Source organism: Eumetopias jubatus, unplaced genomic scaffold, assembly GCF_037043125.1.
Source record: "Eumetopias jubatus isolate StellerSeaLion01/CBP00866 unplaced genomic scaffold, mEumJub1_p1.0 scaffold_7, whole genome shotgun sequence".
NCBI classification, from domain to species: domain Eukaryota; kingdom Metazoa; phylum Chordata; class Mammalia; order Carnivora; family Otariidae; genus Eumetopias; species Eumetopias jubatus.
In genome coordinates this window covers 1,229,103-1,254,381 of record NW_028274813.1, presented here as the reverse complement: position 1 = coordinate 1,254,381, position 25,279 = coordinate 1,229,103, and the positions used below count along the sequence as shown (strand labels likewise).

At 59.6% G+C, this 25,279-nt stretch overlaps 1 protein-coding gene across 1 annotated transcript in view; it reads right to left on the bottom strand.

Moving 5' to 3' along the window:
• Window positions 1–482: 482 nt before the first annotated feature.
• AHNAK2 (AHNAK nucleoprotein 2) overlaps window positions 483–25,279 on the bottom strand; it is a 35,733-nt gene continuing 10,936 nt past the window's right edge. Inside the window, exons 2-8 of the mRNA XM_088024421.1 lie at window positions 18,780–18,838; window positions 18,571–18,669; window positions 17,871–17,978; window positions 16,909–17,050; window positions 16,455–16,639; window positions 15,859–16,291; window positions 483–15,786 (exon numbers count right to left, since the gene is read on the bottom strand). Of these exons, the coding sequence (XP_087880547.1) occupies window positions 818–15,786; window positions 15,859–16,291; window positions 16,455–16,639; window positions 16,909–17,050; window positions 17,871–17,978; window positions 18,571–18,669; window positions 18,780–18,838 (15,995 nt within the window). The 3' untranslated portion in view covers window positions 483–817. The remainder of the gene's footprint in view (window positions 15,787–15,858; window positions 16,292–16,454; window positions 16,640–16,908; window positions 17,051–17,870; window positions 17,979–18,570; window positions 18,670–18,779; window positions 18,839–25,279) is intronic.

Here is a 25,279-nt window from a genome sequence, read left to right as displayed (position 1 = left end):
AGCCTGAGAGGGAAAAGGAGCGGGTCACCAGGAGCCCCCCGGGCCGGGGGGGGGGCCCGAGGCAGTCTGAGCTGGGGACGCTGCGAGCAGTGGGCCCAGCAGGAGCGCCGCAGGGCGGCTGAGAGGAGGAGACTGGGTACCCGGCCTGGGGATTTGCTCCCGGGCGCTGCTTGGGAGGAAGGGAAGGAAGCCCCCGAGATGGGCCCCCATCACGGCCAAGGACGTCTGCCCTGCTCCAGCCCTGTGCTGCCTTCCCGCTGGGCATGGTGCCGTGTCCCTGACAGCGTGCCTTGCTCTGAGCTCCCGGCCTGCACTCCTTCTGGCTGCCTGACGCACGACAGGCAGAGGACCACTCTAAGAGTCACCCCTAACTCTCCTCTAGGGCAACCTGGGAGAGGTTAGTTCTGGGAGTGGGTGAGCGGAGCACGAGCAGAAATAAAAAGACCTCGCAGCCGGTGCTGTGGGATGCGTCTTGTCCTTTATTGTCCATTGGGGGGGGGTTCCACCGGCAGCCTGGCTGAAGCGTGTGCAGTGGGGGGCACAGGGGCACGTGGGGGCTGTGCGAGCACGGGACGGTGCAGACCTCCGCCGGCTCACCCGCCCCAAGCGGCCATGGAGGAAGCTGGCTCAGCCGGCACGCTCCGCAGCTCGGCCCCCCGCCCCGTTGGAGGGCTGCGTGGCGGTTGCCCGGCTGGTGTACCGCGTCCAGGAGTGCGGTGGACGCCGTGGACACCGGTGTGGTCGTGTGGCCGGGGTTCTGCTTCGGGACTTGGTGCGGGCGTCTGTCCTCTGCGGAACAGTCACCCCTTCCCGGCCCTCACTTGGTGGCGGGCCTGGGTGCAGACTGCTGGCTGGCGGCTCCGTCCTGCTCCAGCAGGATCAGCTCGGTTCTCGCCGCGGAGGTCCCCATGGTGCCGGAGCCCCGCCTGGCGCCCGCGGCCTCCGCCGGCCCCCCTGCTCCTGTCTCTTCTGCAGAGAAGCTTTCTCGCGCGTCATAGAAGATGCCTGCCTCCTCTTGGAGACTCTGCTCGGCCAGACTCACCTCCTCTTCCTCACTTTGGCTTTTCTCGGTAGGGGAAGAGGAGAACCCCAACTTAGGAAACCGGAACCAGCCCCCCTTCTCCTGCGAGGGAGGGGTCCGCGCCTCGGGCTGGGTCTGCACGGGAGCTGGTCTCTGGGCATCGGCTTGGGAATCGGCACTTGTCTCGGAGGCCGAGGAAGAAAACCCGATGCTCGGGAGCCAAAACCGGAACAGACCAGAGGACCTTTTCCCTTCAGGTTTTGCTTTGGGAGCCTCGGCCTCCTCTGCCTCCTGGCCCTCCTCCGGCAGGAATTCGAGGATTTCCGCGGGCTCCTCGTCAGAACAGCTGTCGGCACGCCCATGGCCAGAGTGAAGGTCAGATGAACACGCTGGCGGTCCCGGCATGTCTACATTGGGACAGATAATTTCAAAAGGCTCTCCGGTGTCAGGCTGGAGGTCTCCAGAAACGGGGTCTGCTCCTGGGACGGGCTCCTGAGCCTCTCGAAGGCGCCCCCTCAGCCCGCACTCTGTGGTCACCAGGTGCACCCGCGCCCGAGGGGGGGGTTCTGGGACCCTCCCCTTCGGCAAGGAAAACCCACAGGAAGGTGTTTGGGTCTCCGATGCGGGGACCTCTGACTCCTGCACGATCTGGGTGGGAAAGGCCTCGGGGCCCGAGAGCTCGGTGTACCTGGCGGTCACCGTGCTGTGCACGGCCACCTTGCGGCTGGCAGCCTCCGCGCCCTGAATGTGCACTCTGACCTTACAAATGGGGGCAGCTTCCGAGGAGAGGCCGAGGGCCACGGGGGCCTTCGGGAGGCTGGTGCCCCGCCCGCTGGGGCTTTGTTCCAGCAGGGCTGTGTGAGGACCGCTCTGCGGGCAGGATGGCAACTCTCTCACACCGGGCACGAAAATGTCAGCCTCCAAGCTGGGGGCCGGGAAGCTGAACCTCGGTACCTTTAACTTGGGGAACTGGACACGTAGCACAGAGTCTTCCCAGACTTGACCCACGCTGACTACGGAAACCTGGGATGGCACATCCGTACTGGAAGCCCTCAGTCTGACAGGGCCCTCAGGCTGGGAAGGCGGCCCCTCTGCCCCCTGGGCCCTTCTGCCCAGGCCCTGGCCTGCTGGTCCAGGAAGAAGGGGCTCACCTGCTTCTCCTGGAGGGCCGCGGGGCTCTGCAAGCACCCCATGCAGCTGGAGGGGCAGGGAGCCTGCGCCCGGCCGGACCCTGACCTCGGAAGCTGACGGCCCCACAGGGGCGTGAAGATCAAGATTCCTCCGGAGAACATCTGCATAGGAGGAAGCCGGGCTGCCTACAGCTGCCCCATCTGCACCAGCCTCGGGGGGCTGCAGGGACTTAGCAGCGTCCACCTCTGACGCAGGTGCACAGGCATCCGGGCTCTGCATCCCAACCACGGCCTCTCCTTCCCCTTGCACACGGGCCGTCACCGGTGCGGGCCTCTGAGCCCCCAGCCCTGCAGAGCCCACCCGCTCTTTGTGGGGGCGTCCAAAGCCGGGCAGGCGGAGTGAGGGCATCCTAAACCAGCTCTCCCTGGAGCCTGCTGGTGCTTCTCCCGCGGCTGCATCCCTCTCTGGGCTCCCCACCGCTGGGGATGGCTGAAGGGGGTCTTCCACCAAAGAGGCCATCACGTCCCCACAGAGCTGGCTTGCTGAGCTGTCCCCAGGCCCGTGCTCTTGGGTGCTGTCCCTGAGAGACAGGCCGTGTTTGGGAAGAGGAAGGTGGCCTGTAGACGGGCTCCCCTCTACCGTGGCATCCCCGGGGCTGAGGTCAGGTTTCACAAAGCCCGCGCTGGGAACAGGGGCCTCCGGGAGGTGGAGGCTCACATCCGCTCCTTCTGGGGGGCCTGCGGCTGTGCCAGCACCTCCAACACCACCCTTACCACTGGCCGTGTCTGTGGGGCCGGCAAGGGCCAGGCCTGGGTCTCCCCGGGGCAGGCCGGCCCCCCGTGTGGAAGCCTCCATTCCGGGAGGCGCGACCTTCAGCTGGGCAAGGGCTGGTGTCCTGACTGCTCCCGCCTCTCCGTCCTTCCCGAGAGACACATCTGCACCAGCTTCTGCAGGTGTAACGGGACCCCCGGGCGGGCTGCCCAGGGCATCTGCAGTGACAGCCGGGCTGTGTCCAGGGTCTGCTTTGGACTCCGCCCCCTTCTTCAGGGACCAGCTGAAGGAGGGAAGCTTGAGCCTCGGGGCTGTCACGGGCCTGCCTTTGCCCTTGCGCCCCGCACCTTCAGCTGGCGCTTCCTCTGGGGCCACTGCCGACGTCCCCGCAGTGCCTGCCTGTCCCTCTGCCACCGTGGACGCAGAGACACCTGCAGGTGGCAGATGACCCTCTGGCACTGGGAACGCCGTGGCTTCCTCCACAGAGGAGTCCAGTCCCTGTGCAGCGAGTGGTGGGGACGTGGGGGGCGCATGCTCGGCAGCTCCAGGCTCCACCACTGCAGCGGCTGATGTTGGCAGTGACAGTCGGAACTTGGGTCGATGAAATTTAGGAAAAGTCACCCGGCCATAAGATTCGGGAAATGCAATGTCCACGGGGCTCGTGTGACCGTCAGGCTGGGACAGTAGAATGCTCTCACTGGAGGGGAGGTCGCCTGCACCTGCCATGCTGGGAAGCTGAGCGTGAAACTGGGACCTAGACGGGGTTTCACAAGGCAGCTCGGAAGGGACGGGGCCTCTGGGGACAGTCACCTGGTACTTTGTAAGTGTGACACCCTCACTGGGACTGAAGCAGGACGATTCCCCATGGGGACCACTGAGCCAGCCCAGCCTGGACACCGGCAGGGAAGTCTCCACGGAAGCCACAGGCGTCCCCAGGGGCTCCCCATGTCCTGACTCCAAGGGGGACGCTGAGGCCCTCACAGGCAAAGGGACCTCAGTTTCCTCTGCAGAAGCTACAAAGCCTTTATCTGCTTTCCCTGGCGGAGAGAAGACTTTGGGCAATTTAAAATGGGACTTTTTGCTTTTGCTTTTTTCTCCTTCTTTTCCAACTGACAAGGCGACATCACCTTCCATATGGAAAGCATGCTGATCACCACCAGAGACAACTGGATCTCTGAGGCCTGAGGAGAGCGAATTCTGGGTAACTTTATCATGAATGTCAAGCCCTGGAGAGACCAGGGAAGGCTTACTGGGGGAGGTTCGAGAGGAGGAAATGCTGATTTTAGGAAATTTAAACTTGGCTGCTTTGGAAAACACTTCAACCTCCCCAGAGGATGAATCCAGCTTGGCAACAGGAACCTGGGCATCCACCTCCACGGTGGGCAGGGACACCTCCACGTCAGGGGCGCTCACCTCCCCTTTGGCATCCTGATTCAGGTCCAGTTTAGGCCCCTTGATGTCCACCTGGGGGGCCTTGGAGTCCACTTTGGGCATTTTGATGCTGGGCATCTGCACCTTGGGCAGGTGCCCTTTGAGTCCGGCTGTGGCTGAGGGTTCCTTGAGCTCCTCCTTGGGCACTTGCCCCTCAGGGAGCTTCAGGCCCACCGAGGCAGTCTTGATGTCTAGGTCGGCAGATGGCAGCTCAATGGTCACGTCACTGGTCTTGACGTCGGCCTGGATAGAGGGCATGGAAACCTCAGCCTGGACCTTGGGCAGGGACGCGTCCACAGAGGCTTCCAAGGACTTGCTTGGCGCCGACGTGCCAAAGGACGGCATCTTGAACTTGGGCATCTTGAACTTGCTGTCTCTGGCGGCCACCTCCTTGTCTCCCAGGGACAGGTCAGCCTCCACCTTGGTGTCAGGCACCTGGGCATCCACCTCCACTCTGGGCAGGGACACCACCATGTCGGGGGTGCTCACCTTCCCTTTGGCGCCCTTCAGGTCCAGTTTGGGCCCCTTGATGTCCACCTGGGAGGCCTTGATGTCCACCTTGGGCATCTTGAGGCTCGGCATCTGCACTTTGGGCAGCTGGCCCTTGATCTTGACCCCTTCTTCTTTGCCCTTCAACCTGGACACAGCCGCCACTCCTTCGGGGGGGGACACCTCCAGCTCTCCGCCCGGGAGGTCGATATCAGCAGTGGGCACTTGGACGGCACCCTCTGGGGCTTGCACCTCTCCTCCCAGGGAGGGCAGTGTGGCTTTGGCTCCGACCTTGGGTACCAAAATGTCCACGGATGTTCCCAAATCCTTGCTAGGTGCCGACGTGCCAAATGACGGCATCTTGAACTTGCTGTCTCTGGTGGCCACCTCCTTGTCTCCCATGGACAGGTCAGCTTCCACCTTAGTGCGGGGCACCTGGGCACCCACCTCCCCGGTGGGTAGGGACACCTCCACTTCGGGAGCACTCATCTCCCCTTTGGCGCCCTTCAGTTCCAGTTTGGGCCCCTTGATGTCCACCTGGGAGGTCTTGAAGTCCACTTTGGGCATTTTGATGCTGGGCATCTGCATCTTGGGCAGGTGCCCTTTGAGTCCGCCTGTAGCCGAGGGTTCCTGGAGCTCCCCCTCGGGCACTTGGCCCTCAGGGATCTTCAGGCCCACCAACCCAGTCTTGACATCTAGGTCGGCAGATGGCAGCTCAATGGTCATGTCACAGGTCTTGACGTCAGCCTGGATAGAGGACATGGAAACCTCAGCCTGTACCTTTGGCAGGGATGCATCCACAGGGGCTTCCAAGGACTTGCTTGGCGCTGATGCACCGAAGGACGGCATCTTGAACTTGGGCATCTTGAACTTGCTGTCTCTTGCAGCCAACTCCTTGTCTCCCAGGAACAGGTCAGCCTCCAGCTTTGCGCCAGGAACCTGGGTGTCCACCACCATGCTGGACAGGGACATGTCCATGTCCGGGGCACTTGCCTCCCCTTTGGCACCCTTCAGGTCCAGTTTGGGCCCCTTGATGTCCACCTGGGGGACCTTGATGTCCACCTGGGGGACCTTGATGTCCACCTTGGTCATCTTGAGGCTTGGCATCTGCACTTTGGGCAGCTGACCCTTGATCTTGACTCCTTCTTCTTTGCCCTTCAGCCCAGACACAGCCACCTCTCCCTCGGGGAGGGACACCTCCAGCTCTCCCCCTGGGAGGTCGATATCAGCAATGGGCACTTGGACGGCACCTTCTGGGGCTCGCACCTCCCCTCCCAGGGAGGGTAGTGTGGCCTTGGCTCCGACCTTGGGCACCGACATATCCATGGATGTTCCCAAATCCTTGCTTGGCACTGATGCGCCAAAGGACGGCATCTTGAACTTGGGCATCTTGAACTTGCTGTCTCTGGCGGCCACCTCCTTGTCTCCCACGGACAGGTCAGCCTCCACCTTGGTGTCAGGCACCTGGGCATCCACCTCCACTCTGGGCAGGGACACCACCATGTCGGGGGAGCTCACCTCCCCTTTGGCGCATTTCAGGTCCAGTTTGGGCCTCTTGATGTCCACCTGGGGGCCCTTGACATCCACCTGGGGGGCCTTGATGTCCACCTTGGGCATCTTCAGGCTGGGCATCTGTGCTTTGGGCAGCTGGCCCTTGAATTTGACCCCTTCTGCTTTGCCCTTCAGCTCAGACACAGCCACCTCTCCCTCCGGGAGGGACACCTGCAGCTCTCCCCCAGGGAGGTCAATATCAGCAGCGGGCCTTTGGACAGCACCATCTGGGGCTTTCATCTCTCCTCCCAGGGAGGGCAGTGTTGCCTCGGCTCCTACCTTGGGCAGGGACACGTCCATGGATGTTCCCAAATCTTTGCTTGGCGCCGACGCGCCGAAGGACGGCATCTTGAACTTGGGCATCTTGAACTTGCTGTCTCTGTCGGCCACCTCCTTGTCTCCCATGGACAGGTCAGCTTCCACCTTGGCACCGGGCACCTGGGTGTCCACCTCCAAGGTGGGTAGGGACGCCTCCACGTTGGTGGCGCTCACCTCCCCTTTGGCACCCTTCAGGTCCAGTTTGGGTCCCTTGATGTCCACCTGGGGGTCCTTGAAGTCCACTTTGGGCATTTTGATGCTGGGCATCTGCACCTTGGGCAGGTGTCCTCTGAGTCCGCCTGTAGCCAAGGGTTCCTGGAGCTCCCTCTCAGGCATTTGACCCTCAGGGAGCTTCAGGCCCACCGAGGCAGTCTTGATGTCTAGGTCGGCAGATGGTAGCTCAATGGTCATGTCACTGGTCTTGACGTCGGTCTGGATAGAAGGCATGGAAACCTCAGCCTGTACCTTGGGTAGGGATGGGTCCACAGAGGCATCCAAGGACTTGCTTGACCCCGACGTGCCAAAGGACGGCATCTTGAACTTGGGCATCTTGAACTTGCTGTCTCTGCCAGCCACCTCCTTGTCTCCCAGGTACAGGTCAGCCTCCAGCTTGGCGTCAGGTACCTGGGTGTCCACCTCCACGCTGGGCAGGGACACTTTCATGTCAGAGGCACTCACCTCCCCTTTGGCACCCTTCAGGTCCAGTTTGGGTCCCTTGATGTCCACCTGGGGGGCCTTGATGTCCACCTGGGGGGTCTTGATGTCCACCATAGGCATCTTCAGGCTGGGTATCTGCACTTTGGGCAGCTGACCCTTGATCTTGACCCCTTCTGCTTTGCCCTTCAGCTCGGACACAGCCACCTCTCCCTCAGGGAGGGACACCTCTGGCTCTCCCCCCGGAACGTCGATATGAGCAATGGGCACTTGGACGGCACCCTCTGGGGTTCGCACCTCCCCTCCCAGGGAGGGCAATGTGGCCTCGGCTCCGACCTTGGGCAGGGACATGTCCATGGATGTTCCCAAATCCTTGCTTTGTGCCGATGTACCGAATGACAGCATCTTGAACTTGGGCATCTTGAACTTGCTGTCTCTGGCGGCCACCTCCTTGTCTCCCAGGGACAGGTCGGCCTCCACCTTGGCGCTGGGCACCTGGGTGTCCACCTCCACGCTGGGCAGGGACACCTCCACTTTGGGAGCACTCACCTCCCCTTTGGCACCGTTTAGGTCCATTTTGGGAGCCCTGATGTCCACTTGGGGGGCCATGATATCCACCTGGGGGGCCTTGATGTCCACCTTGGGCAACTTGAGGCTCGGCATCTGCACTTTGGGCAGCTGGCCCTTGATCTTGACCCCTTCTGCTTTGTCCTTCAGCCCGGACACAGCCACGTCTCCCTCGGGGAGGGACACCTCCAGCTCTTCCACAGGGAGGTTGATATCAGCAGTGGGCACTTGGACGGCAACCTCTGGGTCTTGCACTTCCCTTCCCAGGGAGGGCAGTGTGGCCTTGGCTCTGACACTGGGCATTGACACTTCCACATCCACGGATGTTCCCAAATCCTTGCTTGGCGCTGACACACCGAAGGACGGCATCTTGAACTTGGGCATCTTGAACTTGCTGTCTCTGGTGGCCACCTGCTTGTCTCCCACGGACAGGTCAGTCTCCACCTTGGCGCTGAGCACCTGGACATCCACCCCCATGGTGGATAGGGACATCTCCATGTCGGGGGCACTCACCTCCCCTTTGGCGCCCTTCAGGTCCAGTTTGGGCCCCTTGATATCCACCTGGGGGGCCTTGGAGTCCACATTGGGCATTTTGATGCTGGGCATCTGCACCTTGGGCAGGTGCCCTTTGAGTCTGCCTGCGGCTGAGGGTTCCTTGAGCTCCTCCTCGGGCACTTGACCCTCAGGGTGCTTCCGGCCCACCGAGGCAGTCTTGACATCTAGGTGGGCAGATGGCAGCTCAATGGTCATGTCACTGGTCTTGATGTCGGTCTGGATAGAGGGCATGGAAACCTCAGCCTGGACCTTGGGCAGGGACGGGTCCACAGACACTTCAAAGGACTCGCTTGGCACTGACGCGCCAAAAGACGGTATCTTGAACTTGGGCATCTTGAACTTGCTGTCTCTGGCGGCCACCTCCTTGTCTCCCAGGGACTGGTCAGCCTCCAGCTTGGCGTCGGGAACCTGGGCGTCCACCTCCACGCTGGGCAGGGACACCTCCATGTCGGGGGCACTCATCTCCCCTTTGGCGCCCTTCAGGTCCAGTTTGGGCCCCTTGATGTCCACCTGGGGGGCCTTGATGTCCACCTGGGGGACCTTGATATCCACCGTGGGTATCTTCAGTCTGGGCATCTGCATTTTGGGCAGCTGGCTCTTGATCTTGACCCCTTCTGCTTTGCCCTTCAGCCCAGACACAGCCACCTCTCCCTCGGGGAGGGACACCTCCAGCTCTCCACCTGGGAGGTCAATATCAGCAGTGGCCACTTGGACGGCACCCTCGGGGGCTCTCACCTCCCCTCCCAGGGAGGGCAGGGTGGCTTCAGTTCCGACCTTGGGCACTGACACGTCCACGGATATTCCCAAATCCTTGCTTGGCGCCGACGTGCTGAAGGACGGCATCTTGAACTTGGGCATCTTGAACTTGCTGTCTCTGGTGGCTATCTCCTTGTCTCCCAGGGACTGGTCAGCCTCCTCCTTGGAACCGGGCACCTGGGCGTCCACCTCCATGCTGGGCAGGGACATCTCCACATCGGGGGTGCTCACCTCCCCCTTGGCCCCTTTCAGGTCCAGTTTGGGCCCCTCGATGTCCACCTGGGGGGCCTTGATATCCACCTGGGGGGCCTTGATGTCCACCTTGGGCATCTTGAGGCTCGGCATCTGCATTTTGGGCAGCTGGCTCTTGATCCTGACCCCTTCTGCTTTACCCTTAAGCCTGGACACAGCCACCTCTCCCTCAGGGAGGGACACTTCCAGGTCTCCCCCATGGAGGTCAATATCAGCAGTGGGCACCTGGATGGCACCCTCTGCTACTCGCACCTTCCTTTCCAGGGAGGGCAGTGTGGCCTCAGCTCTGGCCTTGGGCAGTGACACTTCCATGTCCATGGATGTTCCCAAATCCTTGCTTGGTGCTGACACGCCGAAGGATGGCATCTTGAACTTGGGCATCTTGAACTTGCTGTCTCTGGAGGCCACCTCCTTTTCTCCCACAGACAGGTCAGCCTCCACCTTGGCACCGGACACCTGGGTGTCCTCCTTCACACTGGGCAGGGACACCTCCATGTCCGGAGTGCTCACCTCCCCTTTGGCACCCTTCAGGTCCAGTATGGGCCCCCTGATGTCCACCTGGGGGGCCTTGGAGTCAACTTTGGGCATTTTGACACTGGGCATCTGCCCCTTGGGCAGGTGCCCCTTAAGTCTGCCTGAGGCCGAGGGTTCCTGGAGCTCCCCCTCGGGCACTTGCCCCTCAGGGATCTTCAGGCCCACCAAGGCAGTCTTGATGTCTAGGTCGGCAGATGGCAGTTCAATGGTCACGTCACTGGTCTTGACGTCGGCCTGGATGGAGGGCATGGAAACCTCAGCCTGGACCTTTGGCAGGGACGGATCCACAGAGGCTTCCAAGGACTTGCTTGGCACCGACGTGCCAAAGGACGGCATCTTGAACTTGGGCATCTTGAACTTGCTGTCTCGGGCGGCCACGTCCTTGTCTCCCATGGACAGGTCAGCCTCCCCCTTGGCGCTGGGCACCTGGGCATCCACCTCCACGGTGGGTAGGGACACCTCCATGTCGGGGGCACTCACCTCCCCTTTGGCGCCCTTCAGGTCCAGTTTGGGCCCCTTGATGTCCACCTGGGGGGCCTTGATGTCCACCGTGGGTATCTTTAGGCTGGGCATGTGCACTTTGGGCAGGTGGCCCTTGATTTTGACCACTTCTGCTTTGCCCTTCAGCCCGGACACAGCCACTTCTCCCTTGGGGAGGGACACCTCCAGCTCTCCTCCTGGGAGGTCGATATCAGCAGCGGCCACTTGGACAGCATCCTCTGGGGCTTGTACCTTCCCTCCCAGAGAGGGCAGTGTGGCCTCTGCTCTGACCTTGGGCACCGACACGTCCACGCATGTACCCAAATCCTTGCTTGGTGCCGATGTGCCGAAGGACGGCATCTTGAACTTGGGCATCTTGAACTTGCTGTCTCTGGAGGCCACCTCCTTGTCTCCCAGGGACAGATCAGCCTCCACCTTGGCACCGGGCACCTGGGCATCCACCTCCACCCTGGGCAGGGACACCTCCACATCGGGGGTGCTCACCTCCCCTTTGGCGCCTTTCAGGTCCAGTTTGGGGCCCTTGATGTCCACCTGGGGGGCCTTGATGTCCACCTTGGGCATCTTGAGGCTCGGCATCTGCACTTTGGGCAGCTGGCCCTTGATCTTGACCCTTTCTGCTTTGTCTTTCAGCCCGGACACAGCCACCTCTCCCTCGGGGAGGGACACCTCCAGCTCTTCCCCCGGGAGGTCGATGTCAGCAGTGGGCACTTGGACAGCACCCTCTGGCGCTTGAACCTCCCTTCCCAGGGAGGGCAGTGTGGCCTCAGCTCTGACCTTGGGCGGTGACACTTCCACATCCATGGATGTTCCCAAATCCTTGCTTGGCACCGACACATCAAAGGACGGCATCTTCAACTTGGGCATCTTGAACTTGCTGTCTCTGGTGGCCACCTCTTTGTCTCCCAAGGTCAGGTCAGCCTCCACCTTGGCGCTGGGCACCTGGGCGTCCAGCTCCACGGTGGGTAGGGACACCTCCATGTTGGGGGCGCTCACCTCCCCTTTGGTGCCCTTCAGGTCCGGTTTGGGCCCCCTGATGTCCACCTGTGGGGCCTTGAAGTCCACTTTGGGCATTTTGATACTGGGTATCTGCACCATGGGCAGATGCCCTTTGAGTCCACCTGTGGCCAAGGTTTCCTGGCGTTCCCCCTCGGGCACTTGCCCCTCAGGGAGCTTCAGGCCCACCGAGGCAGTCTTGACCTCTAGGTGGGCAGATGGCAGCTCAATGGTCACGTCACTGGTCTTGACATCAGCCTGGATAGAGGGCATGGAAACCTCAGCTTGGACCTTGGGCAGGGACGCATCCACAGAGGCTTCCATGGACTTGCTTGGCACCAACGCACCAAAGGATGGCATCTTGAACTTGGGCATCTTGAACTTGCTGTCTCTGGTGGCCACCTCCTTGTCTCCCAGGGACAGGTCAGCCTCCACCTTGGGGCCAGGCACCTGGGCATCCACCTCCATGCTGGGCAGGAATACCTCCATGTCGGGGATGCTCACCTCCCCTTTGGTGCCCTTCAGGTCCAGTTCGGGCCCCTTGATGTCCACCTGGTGGGCCTTGATATCCACCTGGGGGGCCTTGGTGTCCACCGTGGGCATCTTCAGGCTGGGCATCTGCATTTTGGGCAGCTGACCCTTGATCTTGACCCCTTCTGATTTGCCCTTCAGTCCAGACATAGCCACCTCTCTCTTGGGGAGGGACACCTCCAACTCTCCCCCTGGGAGGTCGATATCAGCAGTGCCCACTTGGACGGCACCCTCTGGGACTTGCACCTCCCCTCCCAGGGAAGGCAGTGTGGCCTCGGCTCCAACCTTGGGCACCGACATGTCCACGGATGTTCCCAAATCCTTGCTTGGCTCCGACACACCGAAGGACGGCATCTTGAATTTGGGCATCTTAAACTTGCTCTCTCTGGCAGCCACCTCCTTGTCTCCCACGGACAGGTCAGCTTCCAGCTTGGCCTCAGGAACCTGGGCATCCACCTCCATGGTGGGTAGGGACATCTCCATGTCGGGGGCACTCACCTCTCCTTTGGCACCCTTCAGGTCCAGTTTGGGCCCCTTGATGTCCACCTGGGGGTCCTTGAAGTCCACTTTAGGCATTTTGATGCTGGGCATCTGCATCTTGGGCAGGTGTCCTTTGAGTCCGCCTGCGGCTGAGCGTTCCTGGAGTTCCCCCTCGGGATCTTGGCTCTCAGGGAGCTTCAGGCCCACCGAGACAGTCTTGACGTCTAGGTCGGCTGATGGCAACTCAAAGGTCACATCACTGGTCTTGACGTCGGCCTGGATAGAGGGCATGGAAACCTCAGCCTGTACCTTGGGCAGGGACGCATCCGCAGAGGCTTCCAAGGACTTGCTTAGTCCTGATGTGCTGAAGGACGGCATCTTGAACTTGGGCAGCTTGAACTTGCTGTCTCTGGCAGCCACCTCCTTTTCTCCCACGGACAGGTCAGCCTCCACCTTGGCGTCGGGAACCTGGGAGTCCACCTCCATGCTGGGAAGGGACACCTTCCCGTCAGGGGCACTCACCTCCCCTTTGACGCCCTTCAGGTCCAGTTTGGGCCCCTTGATGTCCACCTGGGGGGCCTTGATGTCCACCTTGGGCATCTTGAGGCTGGGCATCTGCACTTTGGTCAGCTGGCCCTTGATCTTGACCCTTTCAGCTTTGCCCTTCAGCCCGGACACAGGCACTTCTCCCTCCGGGAGGGACACCTCCAGCTCTCCACCCGGGAGGTCAATATCAGCAGCGGGCACTAGGATGGCACCCTCTGGGGCTCGCACTTCCCCTCCTAGGGAGGGCAGTGTGGTCTCGGCTCTGACCTTGGGCACTGACACATCCACGGATGTTCCCAAATCCTTGCTTGGCACCGATGCACCGAAGGACGGCATCTTAAACTTGGGCATCTTGAACTTGCTGTCTCTGACGGCCACCTCCTTGTCTTCCCGGGACAGGTCAGCCTCCACCTTGGCGAAGGACACCTGGGCGTCCCCCTCCACCCTGGGCAGGGACACCTCCACGTTGGGGGCTCTCACCTCCCCTTTGGCGCCTTTCAGGTCCAGTTTTGGCCCCTTGATGTCCACCTGGGGGGCCTTGATGTTCACATGGGGGGCCTTGATGTCCTCCTTGGCCATCTTGAAGCTGGGCATCTGCTCTTTGGGAAGCTGACCCTTGATCTTGACCCCTTCTGCTTTGCCCTTCAGCCCAGACACAGCCACCTCTCCCTCGGGGAAAGACACTTCCAGCTCTCCCCCAGGGAGGTCGATATCAGCAGTGGCCACTTGGACGGCACCCTCTGGGGCTCGCACCTCCCTTCCCAGGGAGGGCAGTGTGGTCTCAGTTCCGACCTTGGGCACCAACACGTCCACGGATGTTCCCAAATCCTTGCTTGGTACTGACGCACCAAAGGATGGCATCTTGAACTTTGGCATCTTGAACTTGCCGTCTCTGGAGGCCACCTCTTTGTCTCCTATGGACAGGTCAGCCTCTACCTTGGTGCCAAGCACCTGAGTGTCCAGCTCCATGGTGGGTAGGGACACCTCCATATCAGGGGCGCTAACCTCCCCTTTGGTGCCCTTCAGGTCCAGTTTGGGCCCCCTGATGTCCACCTGGGGGGCCTTGAAGTCCACTTTGGGCATTTTGATGCTGGGCATCTGCACCTTGGGTAGGTGCCCTTTGAGTCCGGCTGTGGCCGAGGGTTCCTGGAGCTTCCCCTCAGGCTCTTGCCCCTCAGGGAGCTTCAGGCCCACCAAGGCAGTCTTGACGTCTAGGTCGGCAGATGGCAGCTCAATGGTCACGTCACTGGTCTTGACGTCAGCCTGGATAGAGGGCATGGAAACCTCAGCCTGGACCTTGGGCAGGGACGCGTCCACAGAGGCTTCCAAGGACTTGCTTGGCGCCGACGTGCCAAAGGACGGCATCTTGAACTTGGGCATCTTGAACTTGCTGTCTCTGGCAGCTACCTCCTTGTCTCCCACGGACAGGGCACCCTCCACCTTGGCACCGGGCACCTGTGCATCCACCTCCACGGTGGGTAGCAACACCTCCATGTCGGGGACACTCACTTCCCCTTTGGTGCCCTTCAGGTCCAGTTTGGGCCCCTTGATGTCCACCTGGGGGGCCTTGATGTCCTCCTTGGCCATCTTGAGGCTGGGCATCTGCACTTTGGGGAGCTGGCCCTTGATCTTGACCCTTTCTGCTTTGCCCTCCAGCCCCGACACAGCCACCTCTCCCTTGGGGGGGCACACCTCCAGCTCTTCCCCTGGCAGGTCGATATCAGCAGTGGGCACTTGGACGGCACCCTCTGGGGCTTTCACCTCCCCCCCCAGGGAGGGCAGTGTGGCCTCGGCTCTGACCCTGGGCCCCGACACGTCCACAGATGTTCCCAAATCCTTGCTTGGCGCTGATGCACCGAAGGACGGCATCTGGAACTTGCCGTCTGTGGCGGCCACCTCCTGGTCTCCCAGGGACAGGTCCCCTTGTTGCCTCTCAAGCTCCAGTCCTCGTTCCTCTGGTCCTGGTGGCTGCCCCCCTCTTGTGTCTCGCTCTTCTTTCTCTTCTAGTATTTCTTTGTCTTCTGCCTGTAGTGACTTCACTGTCACGGTGCTTCCTGTTTCTTGGTCCGAGGCCAGGACGGGCTTCTCCCCGGCTGCTCTCGCGTCCTTTCTGGGCGACCATGTGAAGGAGGGCATGTTGAACTTGAGCACTGTCCATCTCTCCTCCCTCCCTCCTTTGTCTTTGTTCCCATCCTTCTTCCCTCTTCCCCTGTGACCTTCCTCAGCGCCCCCTGCTCCTCCTTCTTCCCGCTCTGGCAGGTGCGCTTTGGGCTTCTCGGGTGCTGCCAGCTGGGGTCCTGGTGCCCCCTCCCCCGCGGGGCGGGTCTCCTGTGCCGTGGTCCCTCCCTGCCCGTGCCCCTGGACCAGTGGTGCTGTGCCTCCTTCTGTGTCTTGCTTTCTTTCTTTGGAGAATTTAAACACGGGTGTTTTTAAACTGGGTATTTGGATTTGGAATCCTGGTTGATGGCCCTGTGCGTCTCCTTGGCCTTGCAGAGCCGATCTGGCAATCCCAACTTCCATGCCCTGAGCCACCTCCCTGAGGCCCTCCCCGCCTTGTGGGGCTGAGCTCACCCCAGGCTTCCCCTCTGACACAGCGTCCTCCGGGTCTTTCACCTCCTTTGTTTCTTTTCGGCGCCTAGACGCCACACTGGCCCCTTCCCCCAGGGCTCCCCGGCTGGGGGCTCCAGGCTCTATGGGTGTCCCCGCTGGTACCTCTGCCGTCCCGTCCTCTCCCCTGCTTTGCACAGAGGCCTCGGGGGCCTCTCGTCTGTCCTCGCAGGATCCGGCCTCCTCCACGACCCCGGCCTGGAGAGCTTCACCTTGGACCCCTCTGCTTGGTCGCCCCTCCAGCGTCGGACCCTTCCCTGAACCCATCCTGAACCTGAGGTTCAGGAACCTCCTTCTCCGCTGGCCGTCCGGTCCCGCCTTCTGCTCCTGACCCTCTGCTGGGAGCTGGGCCTCCGTGTCTGTGCTCGTGGGGGACACGTCAGGTGCATCTCCCCGCCCGTAGGCCTCTGAGGAGCTGTGTGACCTCCGCGGTCCCGGCATGTGCTTGCTCGTTATTGACTGGAATTTGGGCCAGGACAGCCTCTCTTTTTGGGGCCGCCTGCGTCTGCCCTCCCTGGGCTTGGCGAGCAGTCTCTCCTGGTCTCCTCCCCCTTCCAGGGTCTGTGTGGGGGTCTCCGTGGAGCCATCAGCCACATCTTTGTCCTGAAACACAAGGAGAGTGAACTTGCAGCTGCTGGTACGAGGCACCTGAGCCCGAGGCGCTCCGGGGACAGGAGAGGGTGGGGAGGGAGCCCCTCCTCAGCCTCAGCCCCAGGGTTTGGGTGGAGGTCAGTGGGGCCCAGCCTCACCGGCTGTGGTGCATCACCTGCTTCTCACTGCCCTTCGGGCCATGCTGAGCCCCCCTGGCAGCGCCTTCCTCGTCCTCTGTGGCAGGACGTTTCCGTTTGACTTGGAACTGCACCTTGTAAGGCTCTGAGTACTGAAGAATTTTGAGAGCGTCTTCATATTTAATGTTGTCAAAGAATATGGTTGTGCTGAGCAGCTGATCCCCTAGACAAAGACAGAGCGGGCCCTAGGCCTTAGCGGCCCCAGTCCCACCATGGTTCGGAGAGATGCATCTACCGGGGCCCCGGAAGCCCAACCCCACCCTCCATGGAGCCCTGCGTGGGAAGGAGGCCGCCCTGCGGCGCTGGCGGGAACGCCCAGCACACCCGGTGGCCCCAGACTGGAGTGGCCGAGCAGGTGAGGCCCCTTTTCCTCCAGGCCCCTCCCGTCCTGATGGGGACCACGGGGACCCCAGGGAGGGGCGGTCATGGCACCTTCTCTCAGGCTGAAGAGCTTGGCAGCTGACGAGTCCTTCAGAACTTGTTTCACAAAAATCCCCTGGTCCCCACCACCTGTGACGCTGTAGCCGCTGGCTCCAGCTTCCGCCTCGGTCATCAGCGTCACCTCTGTCGCCTCCTGCATGGACTGGAGGAGAAGCACATCAGGGCCATGGTGAGCTTCTGCCTATGGCGCCATGGGCATCCGTGCTGGGGGCCTCACCACCCTGAGCACGGGGACCCCAGAGTCCTGCCCATCATCCAGGAGACAGGGGGCAGCATAGGAGCCCCTAGCCAGGGCCCGGGCTGTCGTGTCCCGGCCTTGGAGAGAGCCAGCTGCAAGCCACCTCCTGCCGGAGCAGCCTCCTCTTTGTCCCCCCCAACCTGCCAGCCCTCGGGAGCAGCTGGTTGGCCCATCGGGCTCAGTGAGCAGAGAGGAGGGGCTTCTGCTCGCAGGGCGGCCAAGCCTTGTTCATCCCTCACACCCCAATGGCACGCAAGGCGGCGGGGGTTTCAGAAGTGCCAAGGAAAACACAGCAAGCGGGATGGCCAGCCCAACTCAGAGGCTTTGGGCCCGGCCGAGCTGTGGGACTGCAGGAGCCACAGATGACAGGACAGGCTGCCCTGGGGCAGTGCACCCTCCTCGCTGGGTGCCCCTGGAATCCAGCACCTTCCGTGGTTTGTGTACGGGGCCAGCAGCAGCTGCACCCACTGCAGAGACTGAGGTCTGCGTGCCTCGGTCTCCCTGGCCACATCGGGCTCTTCCTTGGACGTCTCAGGGGAAGCCCGGACCAGCCTCTGGAGCCCCCGCCTCTAGACCAGGCCTGACGAGGGTGACAAGCAGGCCCTTCCCCGGTCTCCTCGTCCCTCTCCTTGCTCCGAAACAGCCACGCCTCCCGCCCAGCTGGGGTCTTCGCAGAGAGCCCACCTCCCTGAGCCTCAGGCACTACCACACCCACCTGCGGACAACTCATCCTGGAGAATGCCTGGGAGTCCCCCGAATCTCGCTTCCACCAGGATCTCCGTCCCCCAGAGCCCGAGGACGCCCGCCGCCTCGGTGTGTCCTCCTGCAGTCACAGAGGCCAGAGGTCACACTCCTGCCCCCACCCCGGGCACAGGAGGGACTCAGGAGACCGGAGGCCCCAGAGCAGTGCTGTGTGCCAAGGGAGCTGATCTCATGGCTGGGGGGGGGGGGCGGCGGTGACTCTTGGTCCTGGTGCTTCCTGACAGGGCCCAGCCCCCAGGCCCCAGCACCCACACCCAGGGCAGACCCCCCCAGGAACTGGGGTTTTGTGGGCAGGGTAAGAAGGAAACAGAGCAAGAACAAGTCTTTTAGGAAATACACCTGCTCCCATGCCCTCCCCCTAGGCCCACTCCAGAGACAGCCCGTGTATGCCCACATCAAGCACGGGCTCGCTTTCCCACACATGCACACGCCTGCACAATCTCATCTCCGTCTTGGGCCGCTGAAGGGAGGGGTCCCGGGGGACGGAGGGGTCAGAGAGGAAGGCGCAATGGGTAGAACTGTGGCCTGGTGAGCAGCGGGGCAGGCCTGCATGGCTGCACAAATGGGTGGGAGTTGCCCACACAGAGTGATGAAGGAGACATGCCCACAGCTGCACTTTCCCTCAGCCCCTGGTCTCTGTCCCGCAGGCTTACCGGGAGTCCAGAGCTAGCACCCTCCACAGTGTATTCATACACAGGGGAGGACCCCTGTGGCCGTGGCCGAATGATCTCGTCCACGGGCCCTTCCGTTACCTGGCAGGAGAGAAAAATCAGGTAGCCCTCAGCCACCTGGGCTCTGCGCACGCCCAGGAAAGGCTGGGGCTGTGTGAGGGGGGCATGCATCCTCCAGGGCCCTCGCTTACAGAGTGGTCCTCTTCTGTGTCTGCGTCCGGCTCCTCAGGCTGCAGCTGCCGGCCAGAGACTGCAAAGAGAGAGGCTGAGTCAGCGGAGCCATGCAGGCGGGGAGACCAGACGGTGGACCCGGGGGGCCGGGCCCAGACGAAGTCCGTCCGTGTACCGTGCTGGTGCACACGTCACCCCATCCTGGACACTGGGTCTGAGAGCACACACAGGGGTGGGCAGGTTGTGACATCAGGTCAGGTAGCGGTGAGCCCGCACGGGGGGGGACTCAGGCAAAGTAGCCTTCACAGATTTAGTCCAAGATAGTCACTAAACAAACACACAGAGAAACAACAATCACAGCCCCGAAGGGGCCAGAACCCAGAGTTGCTGCAGTGTCCAGCACTCAGCCAGAAGTGACATGACACGCAGAGAAAGAAGAGCGTCTGATCCATACCAGGGAACAAAGCAACTCGCGGAAGCTCTCTGAACGTCCAGAGGTGGGACTGAGCACTGACTTCAAAGCAACGACTATAGATGGAAAATACCGTGGCTCAGCAAAGGGAGGCTGTCCTAGAGAAACAGAAATTATAAAAAGGCTACATGGAGATGCTGGAGTTGAAAATGTACTACAGGGACTCAGGAGCAGAACTGACATGCCAGGAGAAAGCACTGAAAAATTTGTAAATTAATAGAAATTGGCCAATTTGGAGGACAGAGGAAAAAAGATTCAAGAAAGTGGCCGTGCCCGCGAGGCGTGCGCGGTGCCCACGAGGTGTGCGCGGTGCCCGCGAGGTGTGCGGGAGCACATTCAGCTCAGCAGCAGGTAAGTGGCCCGAGTCTCAGAAGGAGAGAGAGAGAGAGAGAGAGAGAGGGAGGGAGGGAGGGAGAAAGGCCACCGGGAGCTATCTGCAGACCAGCGAGGCACGGCCATCACAGAGGGATAAACACATGGGGGTCCAGACCCAAAACATCACAGCCCAGACAATGAAGAGAGGGGAAAATTTTGAAAGCAACAAGACAAACAGGAGCTGCACAGTAAGGGCGGGACCACACAGTCAGCACCTGGCGCCCCGGGGGCTGGGCGTGCGCCGTGGAAGGGCACACTCACGGGCTGAAGGGAAGACATTGGGAAGCTAGACTTCCAGGTCTAGCAAACCATGCTGCACAAATAAGGGCAAACGGAGGCATCTGCAAATGAGCAAAGACCGGGAGAATCCACTGCCGGCGTGTCTGCCTCCCCAGCCATGCTGAAGAAAAGGCACGGTCGCCGGACGCTCTCTCAAGTCCGCAGGGAGGAACGGGGAATGCGGAAAACGCTACATCGGGCGAGCACGAGAGAACGTAAACAGACCTGTTCCCTCCGTCCAGCTCAGGTCTTCACTTCTTTTAAAAGACACGAGGCTGTAGGAAGCAGGGGGTTGGCAAACTTTCCTTGTAGAAGGCCAGACAGGCTAGGCGTTGGAGGCCACGTGACCACTGCAACAGCCTTGACTGCCCCAACGGGCAGCGGGCGGGGCTCGGGCACAGGCCAGCCCTTCCACTCCTGGGGCGGGGGGCGGGGAAGGCAGTCATCGCAGGGCCGCCTCGGGATTACCACACATACAGGTGCGATCCGTATGTGACGACAGAGGCAAGAGCGAGGGGCAGGAGAGCACACACGTTGGGTTGAAGTCTCTGTATTTTACCAGAAGGAAGGAAACATCGCTGGGGTTACGAGTGGGCACAGGCGTGGACCATAGGCGTGGACCATAAACAGGCTTAGGAGAATGTGGGGTGATGGGAATGTCCTAGAACTGGATCGTGGTGATGGTCACACAACTTCGCAAAGCTACCAACAACAATTGAACCGTACAGTCACAATGGGTGGGTTTTGTGGTATATAAATTATCCTCCATCGAGCTGTGAAAGAAAAATGGAATTGATTGCACAAAACAAAATTAATAAAATGTAAAATTTACCATGTGTAGAAGTAAAGCATATGACGACTATGGTTTGAAGGATGGGGTTGCAGGAATGAAAGTTGCCGTAAAGTTGTAAAGTTCTTACCTCATATGTGAGGCAGTGTTACTGCGACGGGTACAGAATACGTAGTATAAGCCATAAAGGAGCCATTGCAGAGAATGCAGAGCTAATAAGCCAACAGTGGAAATGAGATGGAATCCTAAAAATACATTTTCTATAGATATATACAATGCGTGTCTCTCTTTCTACATATATATAAAATGTATGTTCCTGAGTCATTATATATGTGTAAATATATTTAAGTATCTTAAAACATGGTAGGGAGGGAGGGAGAGAGGAGCAAGGATAAAATAGAAAGCCATGAGCAAGACGGTGGGATTTCGACCAACCATGTTCACAATCACATTAACTATAAAGGGACTTAAAATTCCAATCAAAAGGGAGAGATTATCAGAGGAGATTTAAAGAGGCAAGACCTATCCATATGCTGTTTACAAGAAATGGACTATAAATGTAAAGATATAGAACGTTAAAAAGGAAAGTATACACCACGCACTGTCCTAACATTTTATAATGATAGACGGGATGGGGGGGCGCCTGGGTGGCTCCGTCGGTTAAGCGTCCAACTCTTGGTTTCAGCTCAAGCCGTGGATCTCAGGGCCGTGGGATCGAGCCCCACATCGGGCTGTGCACTGAGTACAGAGTCTGCCTGAGACTCTGTCCCTCTCCCTGCGCCCCTCCCACGGTGCACTCGATCTCTCGCAAATAAATACATAAGTCTTTTTAAAAAGGGAATAATTCATCAAAAACCACAATAAACTTGTCCGTATACACCTGATAACAGCGGTTACAAACACAGAAGAGAAAAGTGGCCGCACTGACAGGACACTGAAATCCACAATTATGACAGGAGACCCTAACGCTCCTCTGGGTACAGAATAGGACATATAAGGACAGGTGAACCACCAGTGAACCAGTGAGACCAAACTGGCACGTGGAGGCCCCTCCACCTGCTCCTACGTGCACATGGGACATTCACCAAGATACACTACATGTCTCAGTAAGTTTAGGAAAAAAGGGGGGCACCTGGGGGCACAGTTGGGTGAGCATCCGATTCTTGGTTTCAACTCAGGTCATGATCTCAGCTCCGTGCTCAGAGGGGAGTCTGCTTAAGATTCTCTCTCCCCCTCTGGCCCTCTCATGCACTCTCTTTCTCTCAAAAATCAATCTTTTTAAAGAATAAAATTAATAAGATGTTGGGGTGCCTGAGTGGCTCAGTCATCAAGCGTCTGCCTTCGGCTCGGGTCACGATCCCAGGGTCCTGGGATCGAGTCCCGCATCGGGCTCCCTGCTCCGCGGGAAGCCTGCTTCTCCCTCTCCCACTCTCCCTGCTTGTGTTCCCTCTCTGGCTGTGTCTCTCTCTGTCAAATAAATAAATTTTAAAAAATTAATAAAATGTTTCAGTAAGTTTAAGACAATTTAAATCATGCTAGGTATTTTCTCTGATGCCCAGCAGAATCAAGACAGTATGATATAAATATAAAAGATCAATGAAATGGAATTCAAAGTCCAGAATAGCCCCACACTTTGTGCAGTCGATTGATTTTTGACAAATCAGCCAAGTTATCTCAATAGAAAAATTGTAGTCTTTTCAACAATGGTGCTGGAACAACTGGATATGTGTTTGGAAAACAAAAAAACAAAACAAAATCCTGGACTCTTACTTCATGTCACACATAAAAATGATTTCAAAATGAATCATAGAGCTAAATGTAAAACCTAAAACTATAAACCTTCCAGAATAAAACACAGGGGACATTCTGTACCACCCTGGGGAGGGAACGTTTTCTTAGACAGGACACCAAGGGTGTGACTCACAAAAGAAAACGCAATAAATTACATTTCATCATAATTAAATACTTCCGGTCTTGAAAGGCATTCTTAAGAAAATGAAAAAGCAACGCATAGATCTGACAAAGGACTTGCATCCAGATAAACTGACAAATCAACAGATAAAGAACAACAACAACAAAAAACTCAATTAAATACGGGCAAAAGATTTGAACAGACACTTGACAAAGAGGATATGCTGACGCCCACAAGAAGATGGATGACTTCCTTAGCTGTCAGGAAAATGCAAACGAAAACCAGAACAGAACAAAGATCCCAGAAACAAACTCACAGATGCAAAGCTGTGGGAAATGGATGATGGTCTTTTCAGTTACTCGTGTGGGTCTGTTGGCTATCCATGTGAAAAATATTAATCTCAACCCTATGCCAGCCGTGGAAAGTATTAATTTCATGTGGATTGTAGGACCAAAGCAGAAGGTTTAGCAATAAAGCCTCCAGAAGATAAATAGAAACGACTCTGGGGGTCGGGAAGCAATTCCTAACAAGTGTACTGAAGGCGCCAGGCCTATAGGATATGGCGGAGAATTGGTCTACGTCACCATGAAGAGCTTCCGTTCATCACAAGACATCGCCGAAGGCGTCAGCAGCCAAGCTATGGACTGGGCAGAGATTTGCAACACACTTACCAAACCAAAGCCTCCTGCCCCGAATGTAGGGAGATTTCTTGCAAACCAAAAGGAAAAGACAAACAACCCAATAGAAAAATGGGCAACAGGGGCGCCTGGGTGGTGCAGTCGGCTGAGCGTCTGACTTCATTTCGGCTCGGGTCATGATCTCAGGGTCATGGGATCAAGCCCCACGTCGGGCTCCACACTCAGTGGGGAGTCTGCTGGAGATTTTCTCTCTCCCCTCCCTCTGCCCTTCCCCCCACTCGTATGCACTCTCTCGCGTGCATAAATAAATCCTTAAAAAGAAAAGAAAAATGGCCTGCGCCCCACTGCTGCTTGTGCTCACACGCGCTCTCGCTCTCCCTCTCTGTCAGGTTTGTAGGATTTGTACTCTTGTTCAAGAAAGAATTTTTAAAATTTTCCATGAAACTGAAGTGAGGAAATGATAAACTTCCTGCCGATAAGTCTGAACGTTCAGACGAACTGGACGGACCTGTAGAGAAGCATGGGGCCAACGCAGCAGGAGGAGAAGTAGCCTATCTACATAGTTTTGTCCTGATCCAACAATCAAATCCTTATTCACAGCCTTTCCACAAATATGACTCCAGCCTGACCCCCCGGAACTGGACCACCTACTCCACGAAGACACAGCAGTGATGGACGCCAGCTCCGGCTGGCGCACGGGCCGGGCTTGGGGAAGCCCTCTCTGCAGGTGCCCACACTGCCGGTGGCGAGGAGACCCAAGCCCCCGCCCACTGCAGGCTGCAGGGCAACGAGTGGGAGGCGTGAGTCCCCCTGCCCCATGAGGTGGGCACCCAGACGGGGGACTGGGCAGGTCCCTGTCCCTGCGGAGCAGATGGGGGAGGCCCAGTCCCCCAGGAGTGTGACTTTGGCCACTGTTCTCTGGCCAAGTTGCTGTGTGACCCTGAGCAAGCCTGCACCTTCTCTGGGCCTCGATTTCCCGATGGATGTCTGGGGCCGCTGTGCCCACCCGGAAACACCAGGGGGACTGCCAGGGTGGGGAACGGAGAGTGGGGAGCAAGTCCCTGCCTCTGATCCGGGCCTCTCCTCTTCTCCACGGAGCCAGCTCCCCTGCACAGCAGCCAAATGCACCATCCTGCCTCAGTTTCCCTTCCAATTCTGCCCAGGCCCGTACCCCCAGCCCAAGGTGGGTACGCCTGTGTAATCAGTGAGAAATGAGAGACCCAGGCCTGGAGGAGGGGAAGCCACTTGCCTGAGGCGGCTCGCCCCCGGGGGGAGGGGTGCAGGGGAGGGCTGAGTCCAGAAGAGGTGGCGCCCGCCCACGCCACCAGCGCACAAGGGACGGAGGGAACGCAGTGGGGGCGGCACGGAGTTGGGTCTGGTCTGGGGTGGGGCCTAGGCGGGCAGGAGGAGGGGCTTGGGGCGGGCTGCCAGGCTCCCCCAGCCCGCCCAGAAACCTGCCGCCCGCCCGGGCTGCCCGACCTCGCCCAGAGCTCCGCCGCCAGCCGCAGCCGTTCCTGTGAGTCAGACAACAAAACAAGAACGGGTGACCGCCCTCTCCTGGCAGGCGTGTCCCTGGAGCGGCTGGGGGCGGAGCGCGACCGGCCGGGGAAGAGGTCCCCAGGCAGGGCCTCCAGCTGGGCGCCCCGTGCTGGGGGGGGGGGGCGGGGCACGGCGGTGGAAGGCTCCCGTAGCCAGGCAGGGATCCCCGGCCCTGAGAAGCTGCAGCCCCAGATCTACTCCAGGGGCGTCTGGCGGACGCCAAGGGCCATGGTGAAGGTGTGGACAGCGCGGAGGCGGGGCACACCCCACGCTGGGAACCAGGGCCTTGGAGCCCAGCGGGCCCTGCTCCAGCCGGCCGGCCCCGCCTCGGCCCCCACCGTGGGCTGAAGAACAGGATCCAGGAGGTGGCAGGATCAGAGGCAGGGACTTGCTCCCCACTCTCCGTTCCCCGAGGCCACGCCGCCAGGAGGGTGCCAGGCTGTGGTTTTGAGCTCTAGGTCCCTCTGCGCCCCTTCAGGCAGAACCGCCGGCTGGCCAGCGCCTGGTCCCGGGAC